The 18462-nt window shown below is 50.2% G+C and overlaps 6 protein-coding genes across 6 annotated transcripts; 2 read left to right on the top strand and 4 right to left on the bottom strand.

Moving 5' to 3' along the window:
* Positions 1–62: 62 nt before the first annotated feature.
* GUITHDRAFT_166774 (hypothetical protein) lies at positions 63–4229 on the bottom strand (the record flags this gene model as incomplete). The annotated part of the gene is made up of 22 exons (XM_005818953.1): positions 4205–4229; positions 3521–3615; positions 3421–3467; positions 3329–3376; positions 3238–3286; positions 3149–3185; positions 3021–3102; positions 2876–2976; positions 2793–2830; positions 2668–2749; positions 2579–2626; positions 2418–2460; positions 2123–2190; positions 2026–2081; positions 1906–1949; positions 1825–1861; positions 1332–1353; positions 830–877; positions 737–788; positions 499–567; positions 235–319; positions 63–192 (listed from the first exon to the last, which is right to left on the bottom strand). The coding sequence occupies exons 1-22, from the start codon at positions 4214–4216 to the stop codon at positions 63–65; spliced, it is 1293 nt and encodes a 430-aa protein (XP_005819010.1). The 5' UTR covers positions 4217–4229.
* A 715-nt stretch (positions 4230–4944) lies between these two features.
* GUITHDRAFT_121796 (hypothetical protein) lies at positions 4945–6560 on the top strand (the record flags this gene model as incomplete). The annotated part of the gene is made up of 7 exons (XM_005818952.1): positions 4945–5333; positions 5383–5496; positions 5789–5872; positions 5921–5997; positions 6124–6245; positions 6375–6417; positions 6463–6560. The coding sequence occupies 7 exons, from the start codon at positions 4945–4947 to the stop codon at positions 6558–6560; spliced, it is 927 nt and encodes a 308-aa protein (XP_005819009.1).
* Positions 6561–6787: 227 nt separating this feature from the next.
* Positions 6788–7689, bottom strand: GUITHDRAFT_121795 (hypothetical protein; the record flags this gene model as incomplete). Its single annotated transcript, XM_005818951.1, has 4 exons — positions 6788–7232; positions 7291–7445; positions 7493–7594; positions 7648–7689. 4 exons carry the CDS (start codon positions 7687–7689, stop codon positions 6788–6790), a joined length of 744 nt encoding a protein of 247 aa, XP_005819008.1.
* A 687-nt stretch (positions 7690–8376) lies between these two features.
* Positions 8377–10983, bottom strand: GUITHDRAFT_148897 (hypothetical protein; the record flags this gene model as incomplete). The annotated part of the gene is made up of 6 exons (XM_005818950.1): positions 8377–8422; positions 8477–8514; positions 8563–8613; positions 8660–8691; positions 8743–9644; positions 9689–10983. 6 exons carry the CDS (start codon positions 10981–10983, stop codon positions 8377–8379), a joined length of 2364 nt encoding a protein of 787 aa, XP_005819007.1.
* Positions 10984–11338: 355 nt separating this feature from the next.
* GUITHDRAFT_121793 (hypothetical protein) lies at positions 11339–13410 on the top strand (the record flags this gene model as incomplete). Its single annotated transcript, XM_005818949.1, has 14 exons — positions 11339–11384; positions 11501–11553; positions 11596–11663; positions 11707–11881; positions 11935–11968; positions 12197–12258; positions 12333–12395; positions 12459–12538; positions 12586–12643; positions 12824–12853; positions 12899–12998; positions 13042–13101; positions 13150–13223; positions 13294–13410. 14 exons carry the CDS (start codon positions 11339–11341, stop codon positions 13408–13410), a joined length of 1020 nt encoding a protein of 339 aa, XP_005819006.1.
* Positions 13411–16365: 2955 nt separating this feature from the next.
* GUITHDRAFT_98679 (hypothetical protein) lies at positions 16366–17946 on the bottom strand. The gene is made up of 9 exons (XM_005818948.1): positions 17701–17946; positions 17408–17632; positions 17303–17360; positions 17220–17253; positions 17125–17172; positions 16980–17077; positions 16762–16855; positions 16528–16557; positions 16366–16477 (listed from the first exon to the last, which is right to left on the bottom strand). Exons 1-2 carry the CDS (start codon positions 17932–17934, stop codon positions 17429–17431), a joined length of 438 nt encoding a protein of 145 aa, XP_005819005.1. The 5' UTR covers positions 17935–17946; the 3' UTR covers positions 16366–16477; positions 16528–16557; positions 16762–16855; positions 16980–17077; positions 17125–17172; positions 17220–17253; positions 17303–17360; positions 17408–17428.
* Between the last annotated feature and the right edge of the window lie 516 nt (positions 17947–18462).

Genomic DNA, 18462 nt, shown 5'->3' with positions numbered 1-18462 from the left:
TCGTAGACTATCTCCCAACCTTTCTTCTCCTACAGAAACCAGTCAGCCCATCCTTTCACCTCTCATTCAACTCCTCCTCCTTCTCTTGGGCTTCCTAGCGCTGGCTCAACTCGCCCTACCTCGTAATGTTCCTCCTGCTGATGAGCAGCCACCATATCCACCAGCAGCGCGCAGTCTTCACTTCGCTCCAGTCTGATGCGCATGAGCAGCCTCGCGTCTCCGCCTCGCGCTCACCTGCTCGTGTCCTGCACGTTCCTGCTGTTGAAGGTCTCGTCCTCTCTCCTCGCTGCTTCCACTCGCCCCCACCAGCTGCCCGAGCCTGACCGACCATGGCGTGAGAAGAACAAGCTGCATACCGAGAAAGACAAGGACGACGATGAAGATGATGAGGAGGAGATGAACGAGAGAAAGAAGCAAAGGGGGGGCAGGGAAGGAAAGAGGAAAACGAGGAGGAGGAGAAGGGACGAAGCAAGAGGAGCAAGTAGCACTCTCTCTCACTTTCAGAGAAGAGACCCGGCAACTGCCCATCAAACTTTGAGCGGATGAAGCGAACAGACGTCCAGTTTCCTGCACGAAGAGATCTATTCATTCCTCCTCGTCCTCGCCCTCGCAAACCTTGTCCTCCTTTATTCCCACTCCACTAACTCACCGAGCATTCAATGATTGGATCTACTAATGCCTTTCCTCTCCTCTCTGTTCTTTTCTCCCTCCCTCCCTCCCCTCCTTGCTCCCTCACCTTCCACAAAGAAGTGACTTGGAAATCTGTACCACTCCTTCCCCACGCAGAGCTGTTACCCGTCAGAGAGGAGGGGAGGAGGAGAGGGAAAACCTTGAGGGGTCGTGAAGTGAGCGAGGGCGGAACTTCCACACTTGCAACCTGCACGCGAGTGAGAGAGAGAGCGAAGGGACGAGAGGGAGAGAGACGAGGACGAGGACGATGAAGGGAGACAAGAGCAAGAAAGCAAGAGAAGAGAAGAGTTCTGAATGATGTGAGGACAACTTGATCCCAAACACGGAAGGGGGCGGTGAATCCTTTGACAGTAAGAAGCAGCCTAGCATGCTGTCAATATCCTCCTCGTGAGTTTGTTCGGACCTCGAGCAAGAGACGGGCAAGAAAAGAAAGATGATTGATATGTGAAGAAGCTTGTCTAGTCGGAAACTTCTGAAGAGCAGCTGATTGCTGCTTGCGTTTGATGCAGACGAGAAGAAGTGAGAGAAGAGAAGAGAAATGTCGGAGAGCGCAAGGCCGGCTGAAAGAGCGATGAGAGGATAAACTGCGAAAATGAATCTTCTTGTTGTTAGCTTGTTTCGTCATGTTACGACATTCCCACCTCTCCTCCTTGTGCGCCAGACCTGCTCTTGTCTCAGACACAGCAGCAGAGGAAAATACGAGCAAACACATGAGAAGAAGAAGATCCAGAGATGTGCAGAAGAGAACACGAGGAGAGATTTCAGCATCTTGTCTTTCATCTTTGCGTTCTTCTCTCTGTCTTCATCATCAAGATGAGTCGTCGAAGTCAATTCACTGACATGCTGGCGGTGAGAAGCCTTGAGAGCGGAAATAGCAAGCAGAGGGGGAAAATGACATTGAAGTTCACTACCGTGAAGTTTCAGCAAACATCAACCAGATGCGGGGATGAGAAGGACAAAGCAGGGGAAGGGACTTATGGAGAAGAGAAGAGGAGAAGAGGAGAAGGAAAAGCAGAGATCAAGAACAAGAATGTCAGAACGAGGATAGGAAAAGAGAAGCTACAAGTCAAGTTTGCCAAGTAGAACCACCATCTGTGATCAACATCATTCCCTGTAGCCCCTTTGCCGTCTTACTCTTCTGTCCCGTACAAGGTTGAGTCTCCGCCAACACCTTATCAGCACATCAGATCAAGCAAACTCTGAGGCGAAACTCACCGAGAACGTTGTATAAAACAATCTGGAGCGAAGGTAACACAAATCTGAATGATTGTTACACGCGCAGTTGTTGTGTTGGGGGAAGAAGAAGGAAATCTATTGTTGGTTCGGGCGCCTTACTTGCCGTACATCAAGTACTCAATAAGTAGCATAGGTGTCAAAACAATGAGCGATGCCTGCAAGGAGGATGAGGCGAGCAAGGAAGAGGAGATGAAACCTTGATCGAAGAGAGGATAAGCTCATTGAAGGTGAAGAAATGCAGAAGAAGAATAGCCATAGGAAGGGCTGAATCAATCAGTCATAGCACCTTCAATCTATCTCGCTCCAGGCTCCAGCACTTGTTTCCCTCCTCCCCACCCCTGTCTCCTTTCTGTATTCACTACCAGCACTGTCGCTTCCAACATTATCCTCATCTTTATCCTCATCCCCATCTTCATCCTTTCTACGATCGTGCCATCTCTATCTCCATCTCCATCTCCATCTCCATCTCCATCTCCATGCTGCGCTCTTACCCAACAATGCAACAAAAGGCCATCCCGCAAGGGCTGCAATGGCCTGTAAAGGCGCAGGGAATATCAGACACAGAAGCGATGATCGGATGCAGATGATGCTCAAGAGAGGAAAAGGATCGGAGGACTGGAGGGGGATGAGGGTTTGAGAATCGCAAGCTCACCATGCAGAGGATCGTTCGATCTCTGAGCGAGGACTCGCTGTGAAGTGCCTGCTATTTGCTCAGCTGACGCGTCAACGCTGAGAGTGAACCTCGCGGTTGACAAGGTCGGCAAGAGAGGAGGAGGCCAAGGAGATCAAACACATGGCGAACGACGAGGGGAGAAGCGCAGAGCTGACAAAACATCAACAAGGTGAAGCTCACAAAACAGAGCAACCTCGCAAACACGAGTCCAGTGCTGCAAGAAAGAAACAGCTGGTGCACGAGGTGAACGACAGAACTCGAATGAGACTCGAGTACCATCACAGTGACTGAGCTGAACGTATTTGGATGATGCAACCTGCGAACGGAGAGGAACAGCTTGGTGTCGCAGACGGAGCTCAGACAGGCAAGAGTTGCTCCTAGCAGCAGAGTGAGACGAGCACACAAGAAAGCAGCAGAGCACGTAGAGCGTAGAAGAGAAGTTTCTTGCGCATGAGATGTTTTGAAAGGAAAGGGGAGAGAAGATGAAGAAACGGTTCTGCTGCCTGTCAAGCCCTGAGGTCAGTTTTGAATGTGAGTACTTGTCATCACCATGACAAGAGCCGCATGCAGGAAGATGTAGAAGTAACTGGCGCAGGACATCATGATCAAACCAGCAGCAGCACCTGTCCCTCTCACACCTTCGCAGAGCAAACCTCGGGCTGTACTCCCATGTCCTCGAGCCTCTCCCTGTCTCGTTGGTGAGCTGGTGACAAGCTGAGCTGATCTCACCGAAGAGCGAGAAATGAAGAGGCTCCCAGTAGTTGAAGACCTCGTCACCTGCCTCGCCCTCACTCTCCCGCCCTCCTCCGACATCTCGTCACAGTCAAGTATCGGAACGTTGAGAGCTCCGAGGAGACGGCAAGAGAACCTGGACAGCAGAGGGAAAACTCAGCGACGAGGCAACAGAGCCAGCATACTCACATGACTGTAAATACGAGGAGGCCTGAGATAGGAGCTGCTTGCGGCTGTGACTGACCAGCCGGCTCCTCCTTGTTCTCATGGCTGACGGTCTTCGCCTGATGGTTCCCCTTCCTCGTCATTCCCCCTCCCTGTTGCTCCTCTTGATTCTGCTCCCGATGCCTACCATCCCTTTCCCACCCTTTCCCTCTCTCCCTCCCTCTCCATCACCCCGCTTGCCCTCTTTGTGACCACGCAATCCTCTTCAATCAGAGATCCCCATCTGCATCCAGTCTTTCCTCTCCATGTCTTCAGTCTACATCTCAGTGACCCGCTACCTCCTCTAGCTCTGTACCGTCATTTCTCTATGGATTCTTCTCACCTCCTTCACACTCAGCTCAGTTTCTTGTTTGTCCTTTTTGTCTGGATCTCCCTTCATCTTCCCTGTCGTTCTTTACCCCACCTTTCGCTGATCATCTTCTGCTCTTCGTCCTCATCGTCCTCCTCCTCATCATCATCATCTCCTCTTCCTCCTCATCATCTCCTCTTCGTCCTCGTCTTCTCCTCGTCCTCACCTCCTCCTCGTCCTCCTCGTCTTCTCCTCGTCCTCATCATCTTCTCCTCATCCTCATCATCTCCTCCTCGTCCTCATCATCTCCTCTCTCCTCTTCTCCCTTCTCTCCAGCCTCTGCCTAGGCGTCTTCGCACCTTTCGCCGCATCGCCCGACAGTGAAAATCAAAAAGCCAAACTAAACGCTTTTTAGTGAGATATGTTGAGCTAAACCCCTCAGATTGAGACAAACTTCTTGTCCCCTGCCTTGTTTCACCAACAACACAAACAACTCATCCTCCTCCCTCCTCCCTCCTCCCTCCTCCCTCCTCCCTCCCTCCCTCCCTCCCTCCCTCCCTCCCTCCCTCCCTCCCTCCCTCCCCTCCCTCCCCCTTCCCTCCCTCCCTCCCTTCCTCCTCCTCCTCCTCCTCCTCCTCCTCCTCCTCCTCCTCCTCCTCCCTCCTCCTCCCTCCCTCCCTCCCTCCTCCCTCCCTCCTCCTCCTCCTCCTCCTCCTCCTCCTCCTCCCTCCTCCCTCCTCCCTCCTCCCTCCTCCCTCCTCCCTCCTCCCTCATAACTGGGTGCTTTCTTTGCTCCCTCCTGATCTTGCAACTGTTTTTCACCGGCCAACCCAACCTGTTCCGTCTCTCCTCACTCTTCCTAGCTATCTCGGTTTCATTCCCTCCTCTTTAAGATGCAGCCGAGTTCTCGTTGCTGACTGCTTTTCTTTCTCCTCCGCTCTCACCCACTTTGATGCTGCCCTCTGATCCGCCGAAAAGGCTCACAGGGATGCGGCTGCTCGATCTTCCGGAGGAATGTCTCCTCCGGTTATGGCCAGGCAGCCGCGTCCTCCTTGGTCTCCGAGTGGCCAAACTTTTGCGAGGGGCGTTAGGAAAGGACATGGAGGGGGAGAGGCTTCCTCTTGTCCTGGTCTGTGCTCAGACTGGCAGTTTCGATTCTTCTAAGTGCGACGAGGCGCTTACGAGTGCCGTCCGAGTGCTGATGAGTATGAATCGACTCGTGAGCCTGCAGCTGGGAGGGAGTGGGCCGCATGCTGTCGAGCTTCTTTGCAGGTTGTTCCATGCCGGGTTCAAGATGCGTCAGATCAGCAGCCTCAGCCTGAGCAGAAACAAGCTTTCATGCAAGGATCTTTTCCCCCTCATAGCTTCCCTCCAGCACTGCTCGACTCTGCAATGTCTGGATCTCTCCTTCAACTCCATCGACGCGGACGATCTTTCGAATCTCATAGCGATCGTCGATCTGAAGTCTTTGATCAGCTTGGACTTGAGGTGAGGGGAGGAGCGACGGCGCTTCATGCTGATCGTGTTCTTCAACCAGTCACAATGCGTGTGGCGGGTGGTTCCATCAGAGTCAGAGGCAAAGGCTCGTTGAGCTTACAGCATGTGGCATGCAGAGGAAGGAACCAGCGCGAGCACATAAGGAGTGGAGAAGGTTTGACCACATGATGAGGACTAGAGGGGCACTACCGTCCTACCTGGATCCTCTTCACTCCAGGAGGGGAATAGGTGACGGGGGACTGCACGTTCTCGCTCCTACTCTCTGCAACCTTTCCTATCTCTCTCATCTTGATTTAGTAAGCAGGAGGACGAGGCGTATCGTCCACTTAGTCACTTTCAGGCTTGCAACGGGCTCGGAGACCGCGGGATGGAAGCATTTCAAAGTTTCTTCAAAAGGCAAGAGGACTTCGAGCGTGAAGACGTCTTGACCTGATGTTTTCTATCAGTTGTCGGCATCTTGCTATGATCTCAATCTCCTCTAACTCCATCACTGACGTTGGAATCTCCTCGATGCTTGAGGCGATCAAGAGGTGCAGGCGAGAGGATCTTGACTCTCGTGCCCATGATTTGCTCCCTAGGTCTCAGAATTTTTCTCTTAACCTCTTGGATCTTCATGATAACAGCATCAGTGACAAGGGAGTACACAAGCTTGCAGGTGGATAAGATGTTTGTTAATGCGATGAAAATGCAATTTCAAAACACATGAAATGTTTGTTAACTTAGTGAATAGCAAGAACTTCAAAACACCTCGGAGATTCGTCTGATTGTTTTTCATGTGCAGAGATCGTTCAAATGTGCAGAGATCTTTCCCAGCTCTACTTGGGCAGGAATGTCATTTCCGACTTCGGGGCCCTGCAGATGTCCAGAGCTCTTGGACAAAGCCGCTTACAAGTATTGGAACTGGTGAAGTGCAAGAGAACTGAAGTTGCCATGCCTTGCCTTGTTCCAGCGTTTCCTTTCATTTGACATATTTCATACTTGATCTTTCTGCTGTTCATCGTCATCCAGTTTTCTGACGGCTCGCTGCCTCAGGGGGAGAACAGGATTATGGATGAAGGAGCGACGGCACTTGCAGGTCTGACCTTCATCCCAGGCATCGTGTGTTGTAACAATCTTGCAGAAGCTCTCACCTCCTGCAAGTCCCTGGCTGTGTTGAGTCTGGTAGAGAACCACGTGGGAGATAAAGGGGCCCTCCGTTTTGCTGAAACTCTTGAGTGAGAGACTCCTTCTTCGCTTCCTCCTGCTCCTCCTGCTCCTCACGTTTCTCCTCTGTTGCATTCTCCTGATGTTGTTCAAGGTTGTCCTCGCTTCGCATTCTCGATCTGCGACTCAATAGAATCGGCATGCAAGGTCGTCGGGGTTTACAGCAATCATGCCGAGCTAAAGATCAGAGCTGCACTGTGCTGTTGAGCTCAGAGTTCGTCATGTGACAAGCATCTTTATCCTTAGAAGCTCTTCATCCCTGATAGCTTCCGCAGCTCTTCATAGACGACCCAGAAGGTGAGTTGCCAGGGAGCCAGACGGATCCAACTGGGCAAGAACCCCTTGTACAGTGCGAGCACACCTTCTTGGCGGACGGTGACGAGCAGGCAGTCGAGCATGTTCCGATACATGCCCGAACCATCTGCCATAATTCTTGATTTCACCACGTCAGCAGGACACGACAGAAGAGTCGCAAAGAATCCGGAGATGAAGGCCGAACCCGCATGCACGCCGACATTGTCAGGATATCCTTTGCCGAGGAGGAAGTGCTTGGCCGAGTCGTAGGCTGTGAGCTCTCCAATGTTGACAAGCGCAGCTCGAGTCAGGTTAGGACCCAACCCAGCGTAAAGCCCCAGGAAACCGTCGCTGCGGACGATCTTGGTGAAGGCATCGGCGATGCCGGAGTACCTGGAAACGTGGCAGTGACTGAAAGCATCCGAGCATTCGACCGAGCAAGGGTCGTCACCTTGCTGGGAGATTTCTTGCCACGTTCCTCCCATCAGCTTGCATCCTGACCTTCACCAGGTCTGCTGGAGACGCCAGCGCTTGTCCCAGCAGGCCAGACGCTCCTCCAATCAGTGCTTTCTGGTACAGTGCTGCCTCTGAACCCCGTCGTTGTGCCTGGCGGAGCGTCAGCAAGCGAGAAAGGAGGAGGAATGCAACGGCACCATCTCACTTCGAAGCTTCTCATACAGCAAGATACGCGAGGTGCTGTAGATGCAATGCCGCAGAATTCCTGGGGACAACCCGCGGTAGAAGCCTCGAGGACCCTGTGAGTTACAAAGTGAACATGCGAATGAAGAGCGAGAGATGGCGGAGGAACCTCAGTCCTCAAGATGTTGACGATCAGCTCATGGAATCGCATCCTTCCTGAGCATCAAATGAGACCTCCAAGGAGTCTCATCGGATTCCATGCCTGGCTTCCTCGACTTGGTCTCGCCGTTTTCGCCCAGCAGTTGCAGTCTTGTCTTGGTCCTGCGGCCGCACGAGGTCAGAGTCTGCAGGAACCATGGCGGCTGTCGACATGTCGATCGGGTACGTGACAAGCTCCGCGACGCTCGCAGCTGCTGCCGTCAGCATCATCCGCTTCACCACCGGCTCCTCCCTCGCCCCAGCCATGTCAGAATAATAATGCGAGGCGGCGCCGAGCCAACGGACATTCGCAGATCATCGTTGTGCAGCACTGGGAGTGCAGAGTCAGCCTCGGATCAATCCACAAGGCGGCGTCACGCCGTTCACGTTCGTTTGTTAATGTTACAACATGGTAAAGTATATATGACGTATATGACCATCCGTGAGGCTGGGCAGCCAAGGCATCGTGTTTCTTCAGTCCAACTACACGAACTTGTAGCACGAGCCACTTGCGAACGAGGCTATTTACCATGTCGGATTTACAGAGATCAACACAAAAGAATAAAAATCGAAGAGGGAAGGAGGGAGGGAGAACAGGAAAAAGGACGAGGGGGGTTCGGTAACTTAGAGGAAAGAATGATGCTCAAGACTAGATCTCAAGTTAAGTTGTCCCATTCGAAAGTGCGGGCTGTCTGAATGTTCAAGAATCTTCGCATGCATAATGCAGCACAATGTTCGCAATTGTCCTGCAGGGAGAAAGACTCAGTAATGAAAAACCAGAAGAGCACAATTTTATATACCGGGAAATGGAGTTGCCCCGGAAGTTGTCTTCGAGGCACTGGTACAAGCATCAACTTCAAGCCGCCGAGACTAGGCGAGGACTCACCGCCCACTCGTTGAAGTGATACCCGTCCGACGTCCCCTCAGGCCTCACCACCTTTCAGCATCTCAGCAGTCACGATCGTGTAGCGTCGATGCCTTACCGTGAAGCTAAGCGTGTCCAGGATCGGGACACCTGAGAGGGGGGGATGAGCATGGGGAGAGAAGAGACTTCTGCAGGTATCACCTGCTTCCTTCATGATTCTCCTGGCAAATTCCAAGGCGGCAATCATGCGCTGACTTCGAAACCCATGCTTGACCAGGCTAACGTCTCCTCCTCGAGGTAAGTGAATGGCATCGCCATGTCGAAACAGAGGGAGGATGCGCTGTCGCTTGAGGAGCGCTCTGAGAAGCCTGGCTAGCTTGGGAATGTTGCGAAAGTAGTTGTCAAGAGTGCCGAAGAATATGTCATGGATAGAGGCCTGCACGACAATGAGGTCCTTGTCATTCTTGGACGTCAAGTTGACAAACTTGTCGATATGCCACGTGACTTGGTCGTAGTCGATGAGGCAGTTGAGGGGGCAACCAGGTTTGTCTTGGGTGTCGTAGGGGATCCAATGGAAGTAAGCAGATGGCGGAAACTCCAGGTCTTGATGCGCTTTGGTCTTTACCATGTCGCCTGGTAGAATCAAATCCGCAACATCGAAGAAGAGCGTCCGCTGCGGCGACGCCCCGGCAAACAAGATCCGGCGGTTCCGCTCTTCGAGGCACTGCTGGGCCTCTAGTGGAACACGTTTCGGCAGGCTACATCGCCATGGTACCCACACCCAGTCGTCCATCTCATCTGCATGACTGCACGGCAGAGTTTCTCTGCTCGTAGCCGAACAGAGCAAGTGTTTGTTCACCCACCGGCCCTCTGCCTCCGCTGGCTCCAACTTCGAGCACCGGGGCTTCAGGGCTTCGGGGCGGAAGGGGTTGACAGCAAGCTGAGAACCGTTGGGAAAGCAATTGGAATAACCTTGATCTGACACAAACACACGGAAAGGAGAGCCTGGCACCTGCACCTCAATCACCTCTTCTTCCCCGCCATCCCCAGGGTTGCGAAGCCCAGAGCACTGCGCATAATGGAGGACGATATGAAGATCATACCTGAATGAAACTGAGTAATCTGACTAAACGATCAAGGTAACAACCAGCCTGGATCCACGGCCGTATAAGAAGCATCATACACCCCTATTGTGTCTGTTGGCACAACATTGCCTACAATCAAAGCTGGACCCCTGAGGAGAACAGTCCAGTGTTCCTGCGTGTTTGCCTCCCATGGCATCCTGCTGCCCCATCTAGATGTACAGGTACTACCCTGATCATCCATGCCTGCTGCTGAAGCCTCCTCTTCGATCACGTGGATGCGAAACTTTGATCGCTCCCCAGCTACTGATTTCACCACACCATCGCCGATCACTTCAATATTGCGGGTGAGAAAGAAGGGATGGACTGCAGGCTGTCTGCGGACAAAGAAGGCTCGTCGATCCATCAATGGAAGCAGCTCACCCGTCAAGACTGACCGGAGACGTGCAGTCACGATGTGGAGACCAGGATCGAGACCACTGACGGTGAAGGATACGTGGCTCGACGTTGTGCTCGAGGAGACCTTCTTTCCTCCGAAGTAGACCTCAACAAGAGCCTCGGCTGGTACCTCACAGTTGACTGCCGAGAGATTCACGCGGATATCGCTTCTTACGATGCTCTCGTTGTGCTCTAACTCCCCGAACCACAAGAACCTTGGTTCCTCCTCTTGAGCCTCCTCCTTGGTTGAGAGGCTGCGATTGTAGAGAGGCCATACGTAACCAAACGCAGGTCTATCCACGTCATCATCATCGTGCAGGCTCGGATTCAAATGGAGTGGCGCTAAAACTTCGACCTCGTTCAAAATGGCAGGACCACCTCCCGGTGTCCAGTCGTCTATGGCGATCTTGACCGCTCGAACCAGGAGAGGAGGGTGATGGAGAGCAGAGGTCATCGCGTGCGTGAGGATCACTCCCTCCTGCACCTCCATGTAGTCGTCGTGCGATAACGACGAGAAGTGCTTCCATGAGACCTCCGAGAAGAGCGCCAAGTTATAAGCTGACCGATTGTGGAAGTGATCAGGGTTCAGCAGACTTGTGGCGTACCAAAGGCGCAGCTGAGTGATCGCCATGTGGCCGGCATAGCCACTGTGTATCCTCAACCCGACAGTAGCGTACAAGTGATCCAGCACCAACACTGCCTCGTTCGCTTCGCCATCGCCCTCTGTCACCCACCCCGACACAAGGTTCCCGTCGATGGCGAGCTGGTTGCCCAGAACTTCTCCACCTGCTCTGCACAGCATCAGAGACCCTCTCCTCACATCGGCGACGTTGACAGCCCGAGCCGCTTCTTGTCCCTCCCCCGAGCCGCTTGCATGGCACACCACTACTAGTGCTATCGCCAAGCATGCTGCATGGATCATCCGTTACACGAAGTAACGGTGTCCATGGCGGGACAGGAAACAGGCAGGCGATGGGAACAGTTGTTGGATGAGGTGATTGAACATGGCTGACGCGGAGGGCGAGGGCGAGAGAGGGCGAGAGAGGGCGAGAGAGAGAGAGAGAGAGAGAGAGAGAGAGAGAGAGAGAGAGAGAGAGAGAGAGAGAGAGAGAGAGAGAGAGAGAGAGAAGGAGAGAGAGAGAGAGAGAGGGCGAGAGAGGGCGAGAGAGAGAGAGAGAGAGAGAGAGAGAGAGAGAGAGAGAGAGAGAGAGAGAAGGAGAGAGAGAGAGAGAAGGAGGATCGAGGGGAGGATCAAGGGAAGAATTAGGGACTTGCCAATGGAGGATGCGATGACTTGGTTAAACATGATGGGATTGACATCGGGTTTGATGCAAGGTCTCAACGAGGACTTCTCGCACGGGGTCGAAGCACGCCATCTTGTTCGGAGGAGGAGGAGGTTGAAATTACCTTTGCTCGAGTGTCGTTGAGTTGGCAAACAGTTGGCAAGACTTGTTTGTGGGCCTCCCTTCAATCGTCTGGTCGCAATCAAACGGTTCGCCTCCAGCCACGGTCATCTTCTCCTTACCTATTCCAGGTGCCCGCTGCGTCACCAGTTCGCTTCGCCTACTCTGAGCTGGATGCTTCGGATTCCGACGACGGCAGGTTGGGAGTGGCAGAGATGGCGGCTATACTCATTGGTCAACAGGCATGTGCTGGGGGTCTGGCTAGCGTCAGACGGCTCACAGGCTGTCAAGACTTGCATGCGATCTGCTCGGGCGCAGGAAAGTCTTGGCGACACAGTGCTGCTGTTATGTGTGGACCTGAGTGAACCCTGGCGGTTGTCTTCTGCTCTAGTAGACGGGATCCGCACAGCAAGCGAGGTATGTCTTGAATAGCTCCGGGGGGGAGGTTGGTCTAAGTATGAGGCTTGAAGAGCATTAAGGACTGCACAAACATCGAGGAGCTAGGTCAGCTACAGGTCTCTCGTCCGTCACTTTTTCATCTGCCATGCTCAATTTCTTGCAGGAGAAACATCGAAGGCGTCTCCTTTCATCTAGACATGTCAAAGAAAATGATAGTTGTGAATCAAGGGTAGAAAATCTCATTGAAAATTTGCCCCTCCCCGATGGAGTTTTGTCACAATCATCGGGTATTATTTACGAGAACGTTGACGGTTTTCTAACGCATGTGGTCAGAATTTTCGCAACTATTTCCTGAATTACAGGCAATGGATCTTAACATTGGAGTTCCGCTTGTGGTAAGAACAATTTGAGGAACGAGATCACCAAGTTTTGTATTTCCATAGTCGTTTTCTGATTTGAAATCGAAAAGGTTGTTGGATGCAAGTGTGACGTCATCGACACGATTCCTGCAGATGACGTTTTGATGATGCAGGTACGTGTTGAAACAGCCTAAGTGTTTAGCAAGCGTTTACTCGTGCTCATGGTTGCGCTACAGTACATACTTCGGACGTTTTGTTTAGGTTTTGGATTAAGTTTGACTTTTACCTCGTCTAAAACCCTTTGCAACATCTCAAGGTTTCTCACGAATACAGACAAGAAATGTATTGAAACGTTATTTGCAGAATCAAGAATCTTCTAAATTCAATGTTGTGGAATGTCAAATCAGATATTAGCCCTCAGGTTTCGCTGCTTATCTTTTCATGACACAAAATTGAGCAATAGACCGTCAGTTGATAGACAGAAGTTCAATTTTCATTCCGTCCGGCACAGACAACAAGCAGGCAATTGGGATTCTTTGTGATCTGCCTCCTTCGAAGGTTTTCATGTTGACTCGATCTATGTGCGCTGAATCTTCTATAGAGCTGTTCAAGTCTGTTTGTACGCAATACGGTCTTGTATGGGCTGTGAGCTGTGTTGTTCTGATCTATGGGACAGACTCGAGAGGCAGAAGACAAGTCAAAGGATTTATTTCATGCCGATGACAAGCAGCTTCTAGAGGAACTCAATGACATTTTGAGCAGGGAGACCTCCCACGGTTTGTAGGGAATGCTGGATCCTTTGCCGTGACAGCGTGGCAGGAAAACCTCCTTCATCTATTGCCAAATCTTCGCACTCAAAAGATACTCCATCCTCTCGCGGTGCCTCTATATTGGTAGAGCGGATTATCAATATTGAGATATTAGCAGTCGCCAAGGTGCAGGAGGAAGACAAGGAATCACCGGCCACGGAGGATTTGCGATCTAAAGTCTCTCAAGGACAGGTCTGTCGCAACTGTGACCATTTTGTTAAATTTAACGCCGCGCTTCCGTGAAATGACTTGAACTGTCAAGGTGAACGACCAGGTTCTGACCGACTATTTCGCTTCACTGCTCCAGAAACCTCCACCATCAACAGATCGCAAGAAAACGTCAAAAGCTATGAAGGAGAATAAGGGAATACCGCAATAGCCGCCGGGCCGCCGGGCCGCCTTAGCCTCAGGGCCTCCGAGTGCCGCGGCAGTGCGGCATTCCCCGGCTTGAAGCCTTTTTTCGGGCGTGTTCGAGTTCGCCGACCACGGTGACTCGGACTCGGACCATCACCCCGTGACCAGGCTAGCCTGGCAGACTGAGGCAGAGTCAGCCTGCGATTGAATGGCTGAATCACGGTTGAAAAAACATTCCAAGTTCGTTGAATAATGATAAGTTTCGAAACTTCGAATCTCTCTGTCCAAGATTTCAGGCTGACTGTTCGGCATCACATCACCCCACTCAGTTTACCGGCGTGCCAGTGGGGCCGTCTGTGATGCGGGTATAGTCCAGCAACTGAGCGATAGTGCACTTAGGAGTAGAACAGATGAACAATGAAGCTAGATTTGTTTATGTACAGCAGTAAGAGAACACACGTCAATGTTCGTGCAATCCCATTCCGATGACGTGGCCAACGTCTAAGATGGGTTGCTTATATGTCGAGGTCAGGCTTAACCCGTAATACAGCAATGAGTAAACATGTGTATCGGTTTATACCAGCCTCATGCTTTCATCATACCAATGTGTTGTACGTACGTCTACGTCCAGTACACATCTTCGATTCTAGCATTATACACCTCGCCAGCGTACGTAGCCTCTTGCGACTACTCGCATGATGCTGCCATGTCCGTTACTGACGTAACGTCATGCGGGTGCAACATCAGTCTGAGTCACTGCCATGCATTCTGGGGTCAAACCGCGTTGGTCTTTATTAACGCAAAAGAGGAATGCGTATGCTGTTCTCATAGGATACCGGTGGTAGTGTACCCCATGGTTTTTGAGGGGTGTTGCTCGGTAATATCAGTGGTAGGGGTGCTTCAAATTTTGAACTGGCGTGTCCATTTGTTTTAACGGCAATGAATTGTTTATTCGAATCCGTGGTACAAACAGTTGTACTGAGTAACGGTTCATAACTGCTAATTTGTACCATCTAAAACAATTTTGATGACCCACCCTATCAATGAGGGTGGACCACTGTGACTGTCAAGGAACTCTGAGGCCCTGAGGAGTCCGGAACTCGGGAACCCGCCGTACGGTACTACGGTAGCACTGCCGCGTGTCCTCGCCAGTAACGGTCAAAAACGATGTTCTATTCAAGCGGCGCTGCCTGCCCGTTCATGCCAGTCAGCAGTCATGTACTGATCGAAGGGTGGGGTGTTTCGCGGATAGATGCAGGGTAGGGGTGGGGCGGCAGATCTTCACGGTAGTAAAAAGGTGGCACTGTGTGGGTGGGTGGCAGGGTCCTTCTTTACAATCCGGCATAAATGCAATCGAATTTCTGAGTGGTCACGGGCCCATGTATGGGGGGGTGGGTTATCAAATAGGTGTTATGATGATAGGGGTCCAGACAATAGAATTGACGGGTGGGTGTTGAAGATCGTCCAAAAGTTGTTTATTTCAACGTCTACCACCCACCCTTTTGGTAGTGATCCAAACTTGAACGAAGGGGTTCTCATATGTTGACCTCCTTCCTGATATAGCCCGTGTATCAGATACACCCCATGCAAAACCCCTCTCAACGTACATGTACCCCTACTCCGATACTTGAGAACCCCTTTAACCCCTGTTTTGTACAGCTCCAAGCCCCCTGGAATCGAGCCCATACTCAACCCACCCCCCTCGATACAAGCAGTCGTAACCTCTTTTGCTACCCCTTCCTGTACCAAATTTGTGTTACATTTGTAATCAACTTCCTCGCGACCACCTTCAACCCACCCTACCCACTGAATCCTTTCGGTACAGGCACTGTAGACCACCCGTGTAAATTGAAATGTACCCCTACCCCTCTCTGCCGTGCCGCCATTAGCGCCTCACCCTGCATACTACCTACCCCCATGTATCTCAAAGTACCCCCAGTCCTAAACACCCCAATATCAAAACTCCGCCCCGATCCGCTCGCTCCGACAATCGTATCCCTGCCCGCTTCCCCTCGTCTGCGGTGCCTCGCCGCTTCGCCTCTCCTTCAGTTTATCATTCACTCACTATGCTCATTCTAGTACCTTCTTGAAGTTCCTCCTCTTGATTGCATCTTCCTGTCTTCTGATACTGGCTATTCCTGTTACAGAGCACTCTGCTGGGATCCGCAGTCCCTCGCCTTTTATCCCTCCATCGGCAGAAAATTGGCTAGGAAAAGGAGCAATCATCGTTACCATCTGCCAACGTCAATGCAGGAGGGGCAGGAAGCCATCATACGTACTTATGAGGGACGAATTGTAAGTGTCACTGTCATGAGAACTCCAAAAGCTGATGAGGTATGGTTTTAAAAACTTTATGATGATGTGCTTAGGGAATCTATTTTTCGTGCTCCGGTTCGCAAACTAATTGAGATGTATTTGATTATTGCAAATAGTACTTGATGTAATGGGCAACCTGAAGAAAGAAATGACATAGCCATGATCTGATTGTTCACAGGACCGCTCCAGAGCTGATGAAAATGTGGACTCATCTCGAAATCGAGCTGCTGTTGACGGGACGAAATTTGAAAATGAGGCAATGTAAAAGATCTTTCTTCGGTTGCTGCTAACATATTTTCTGATAAGTCATCTGAATCCACCGACAAAGTTAAGCAAATAGAAAGAAGAGATGCAGCAAAGACATAATGTAATTGAAAAGCATTTGATGGCCAGAAAGCTGATGGTTGACAGGACGATATGCAGGTCATGTTTGATATACCACATATAGTGATATAGTGGACAATGATATAAGATAACAGCGCAGTTGAGCAACACTCTCAACTGCTACGAATTATTACCATTCAACCGAATTCGGCATTGGAAATTTCGCGGCCATTTTTGACGCATCTTTAATGGCCATTTTTCTCAATCTTTTGAGGCCAAGAGACACGCACAATGAGCAGCAAGGATCCAAAATTTTCAAAATTTGAATTTCAGCAGCCAACGATCAAATGCAGGCGCATTAGAGCTCAACAATTTTCAGCTCAATGCTCAGTGGCTCTCTTGCTTTGCAACTGCTTGATCTGAGACATCTTCCTTTCAAGCTTATCATATCCCTGCAAAGAAAACAATGTGATTCTCAAAAACATGTTCAATTGTTCAGTACATATTTCCTGAGTGTCACCTCATTGTCATCCTGCATGTAGACAGTCAGTGCATTTCCACTCATTATTCTCATACAAAAATCGGTGAAAAGTAGATACATAGAGAGACAGGCAGGGCATAGAGTTGCAAAATCACAACTACTAAAATTAAAAAAGGATGCTCCACTCATTGAATGGAAAGACTAAGTTTGAATAAGCAATAGTTCATGCATCAATGTATATGATCCATTAGTTACCTGCACTTTCTTGCTAAGGATTATTCCCTTTTCCAACGCATCTTGAACGTATACACCAATATCGTCTTTACGTAGAAGACTGATTGTTGGTATCCTAAAAGATAAGGTCATTGAGGTGCATAGGACCAAGAAAAAATAAATTTTGGACCCAACATGGATGCTGTGCACTCAAGACAAGTGATTTAACACATGAAGCTTTCAGGGAACGAAGAAGTTACGGAGCTCGTCTCTCGAAGTGTATCGGATCGTTGTTGTCCATTTCATTGAAGGTCCAGTTAGGATGGAAGAAGGCGATTCCAACTCTTCCTTCAAGAAGCTGATGGCAGCGTCATGAAAGAAAGTCTCAAGCAGATTTCTCGTCACCGGATCATCTTCTTTGTCGAAGATTTCCTCTTCAAGAAAATATCCCAGCTAATTGTTAAAGGATCACAAATATGAAGCATTAGAGAATCTCATACCTCGGACCAATCCTCAAGAGCGTCGGCCCAATAGCTGTCATTTCAAATTACTACTTGATACGACTTTCTCCTAGGAAGATTACGGTGCTAGTAAAAGAGTTGTTGCTGTCTCTTCAGGATCGTCGTCAAGAAGTTTACATGCTAGATCAGAATAATTGAACAATCTGCCATCTGTTGAGTATTGTTACCTTCTTGCAGAATGTCGTCGATCAATTCTTTTTCCTTGACTCAACAATCAAGGGGGGCATGCCAACAGTATCTACCTTTTGTGCATTGGAGATCGAATATCGAACAGTATCCTTTTGAAATGGTGTTCGTGCAAAGGGACACAAGTTTAGTTCCACTATCATTTCCTTGACCCATGCCCTTGTTTGCGCTATCATGATCTTATCTTCATCTCGACTGCATTCATCCTTGCACGAAAATTAAAAACAAGATGCAAACGAAACATCAAATAATATACAAAAATTGCAAAGTATACCTCTGATATTATCCTACTTTGCATTTGAACGACACTTCCGCGTTGGATCGCGTTCAATGCCCGTGCTTTTCTGAGTTTGCAGGCGTGAAATTTGCTCCGAAAAATGGATAAGGGAACAGATGATAAGGGAACAGGAACAAAGTACAGACAAGGTTGATTCATCTTCAAGGCTTGTTGAGCACTTGACTCCGCTCCAATCGCACATCCAAGAAGCAGAAGACTGATGAGTCGCATTGCTGGATTGGCAGGGTTTAGGTTTAGGGTTTAGGTTCTAAATTTAGGGTTTCTAAATTTAGGGTTCTAAATTTAGGGTTCTAAATTTAGGGTTCTAAATTGGGATTAGGGTTTAGGGTTTAGGGTTTAGGGTTTAGAAGATGCTCGCGAGAGTTAGGCTCCTCCCAAAAAATGAGATGTGTCACGTCTTGGAGAATCAAAGACCTATATGCGTCCTCTCCTCGGTAACGCGGATCTTCCAGGCAGTCATAGCGCACAGACTGGCAAAAGCTGCTGAAAAACATAAGACACTAACAACCAGGAAGGTTTCAGACCAGAGGGAAGAACGAGGGTTTGGGGTTTGGGGTTTAGGGTTTGGGGTTTAGGGTTTAGGGTTTAGGGTTTAGGGTTTAGGGTTTAGGGTTTAGGGTTTAGGGTTTAGGGTTTAGGGTTTAGGGTTTAGGGTTTAGGGTTTAGGGTTTAGGGTTTAGGGTTTAGGGTTTAGGGTTTAGGGTTTAGGGTTTAGGGTTTAGGGTTTAGGGTTTAGGA

Source organism: Guillardia theta, assembly GCF_000315625.1.
Source record: "Guillardia theta CCMP2712 unplaced genomic scaffold GUITHscaffold_255, whole genome shotgun sequence".
Lineage (NCBI taxonomy): Eukaryota > Cryptophyceae > Pyrenomonadales > Geminigeraceae > Guillardia > Guillardia theta.
Note: the sequence above shows the minus strand (reverse complement) of the source record. Positions and strands in the feature narration are given on the sequence as shown.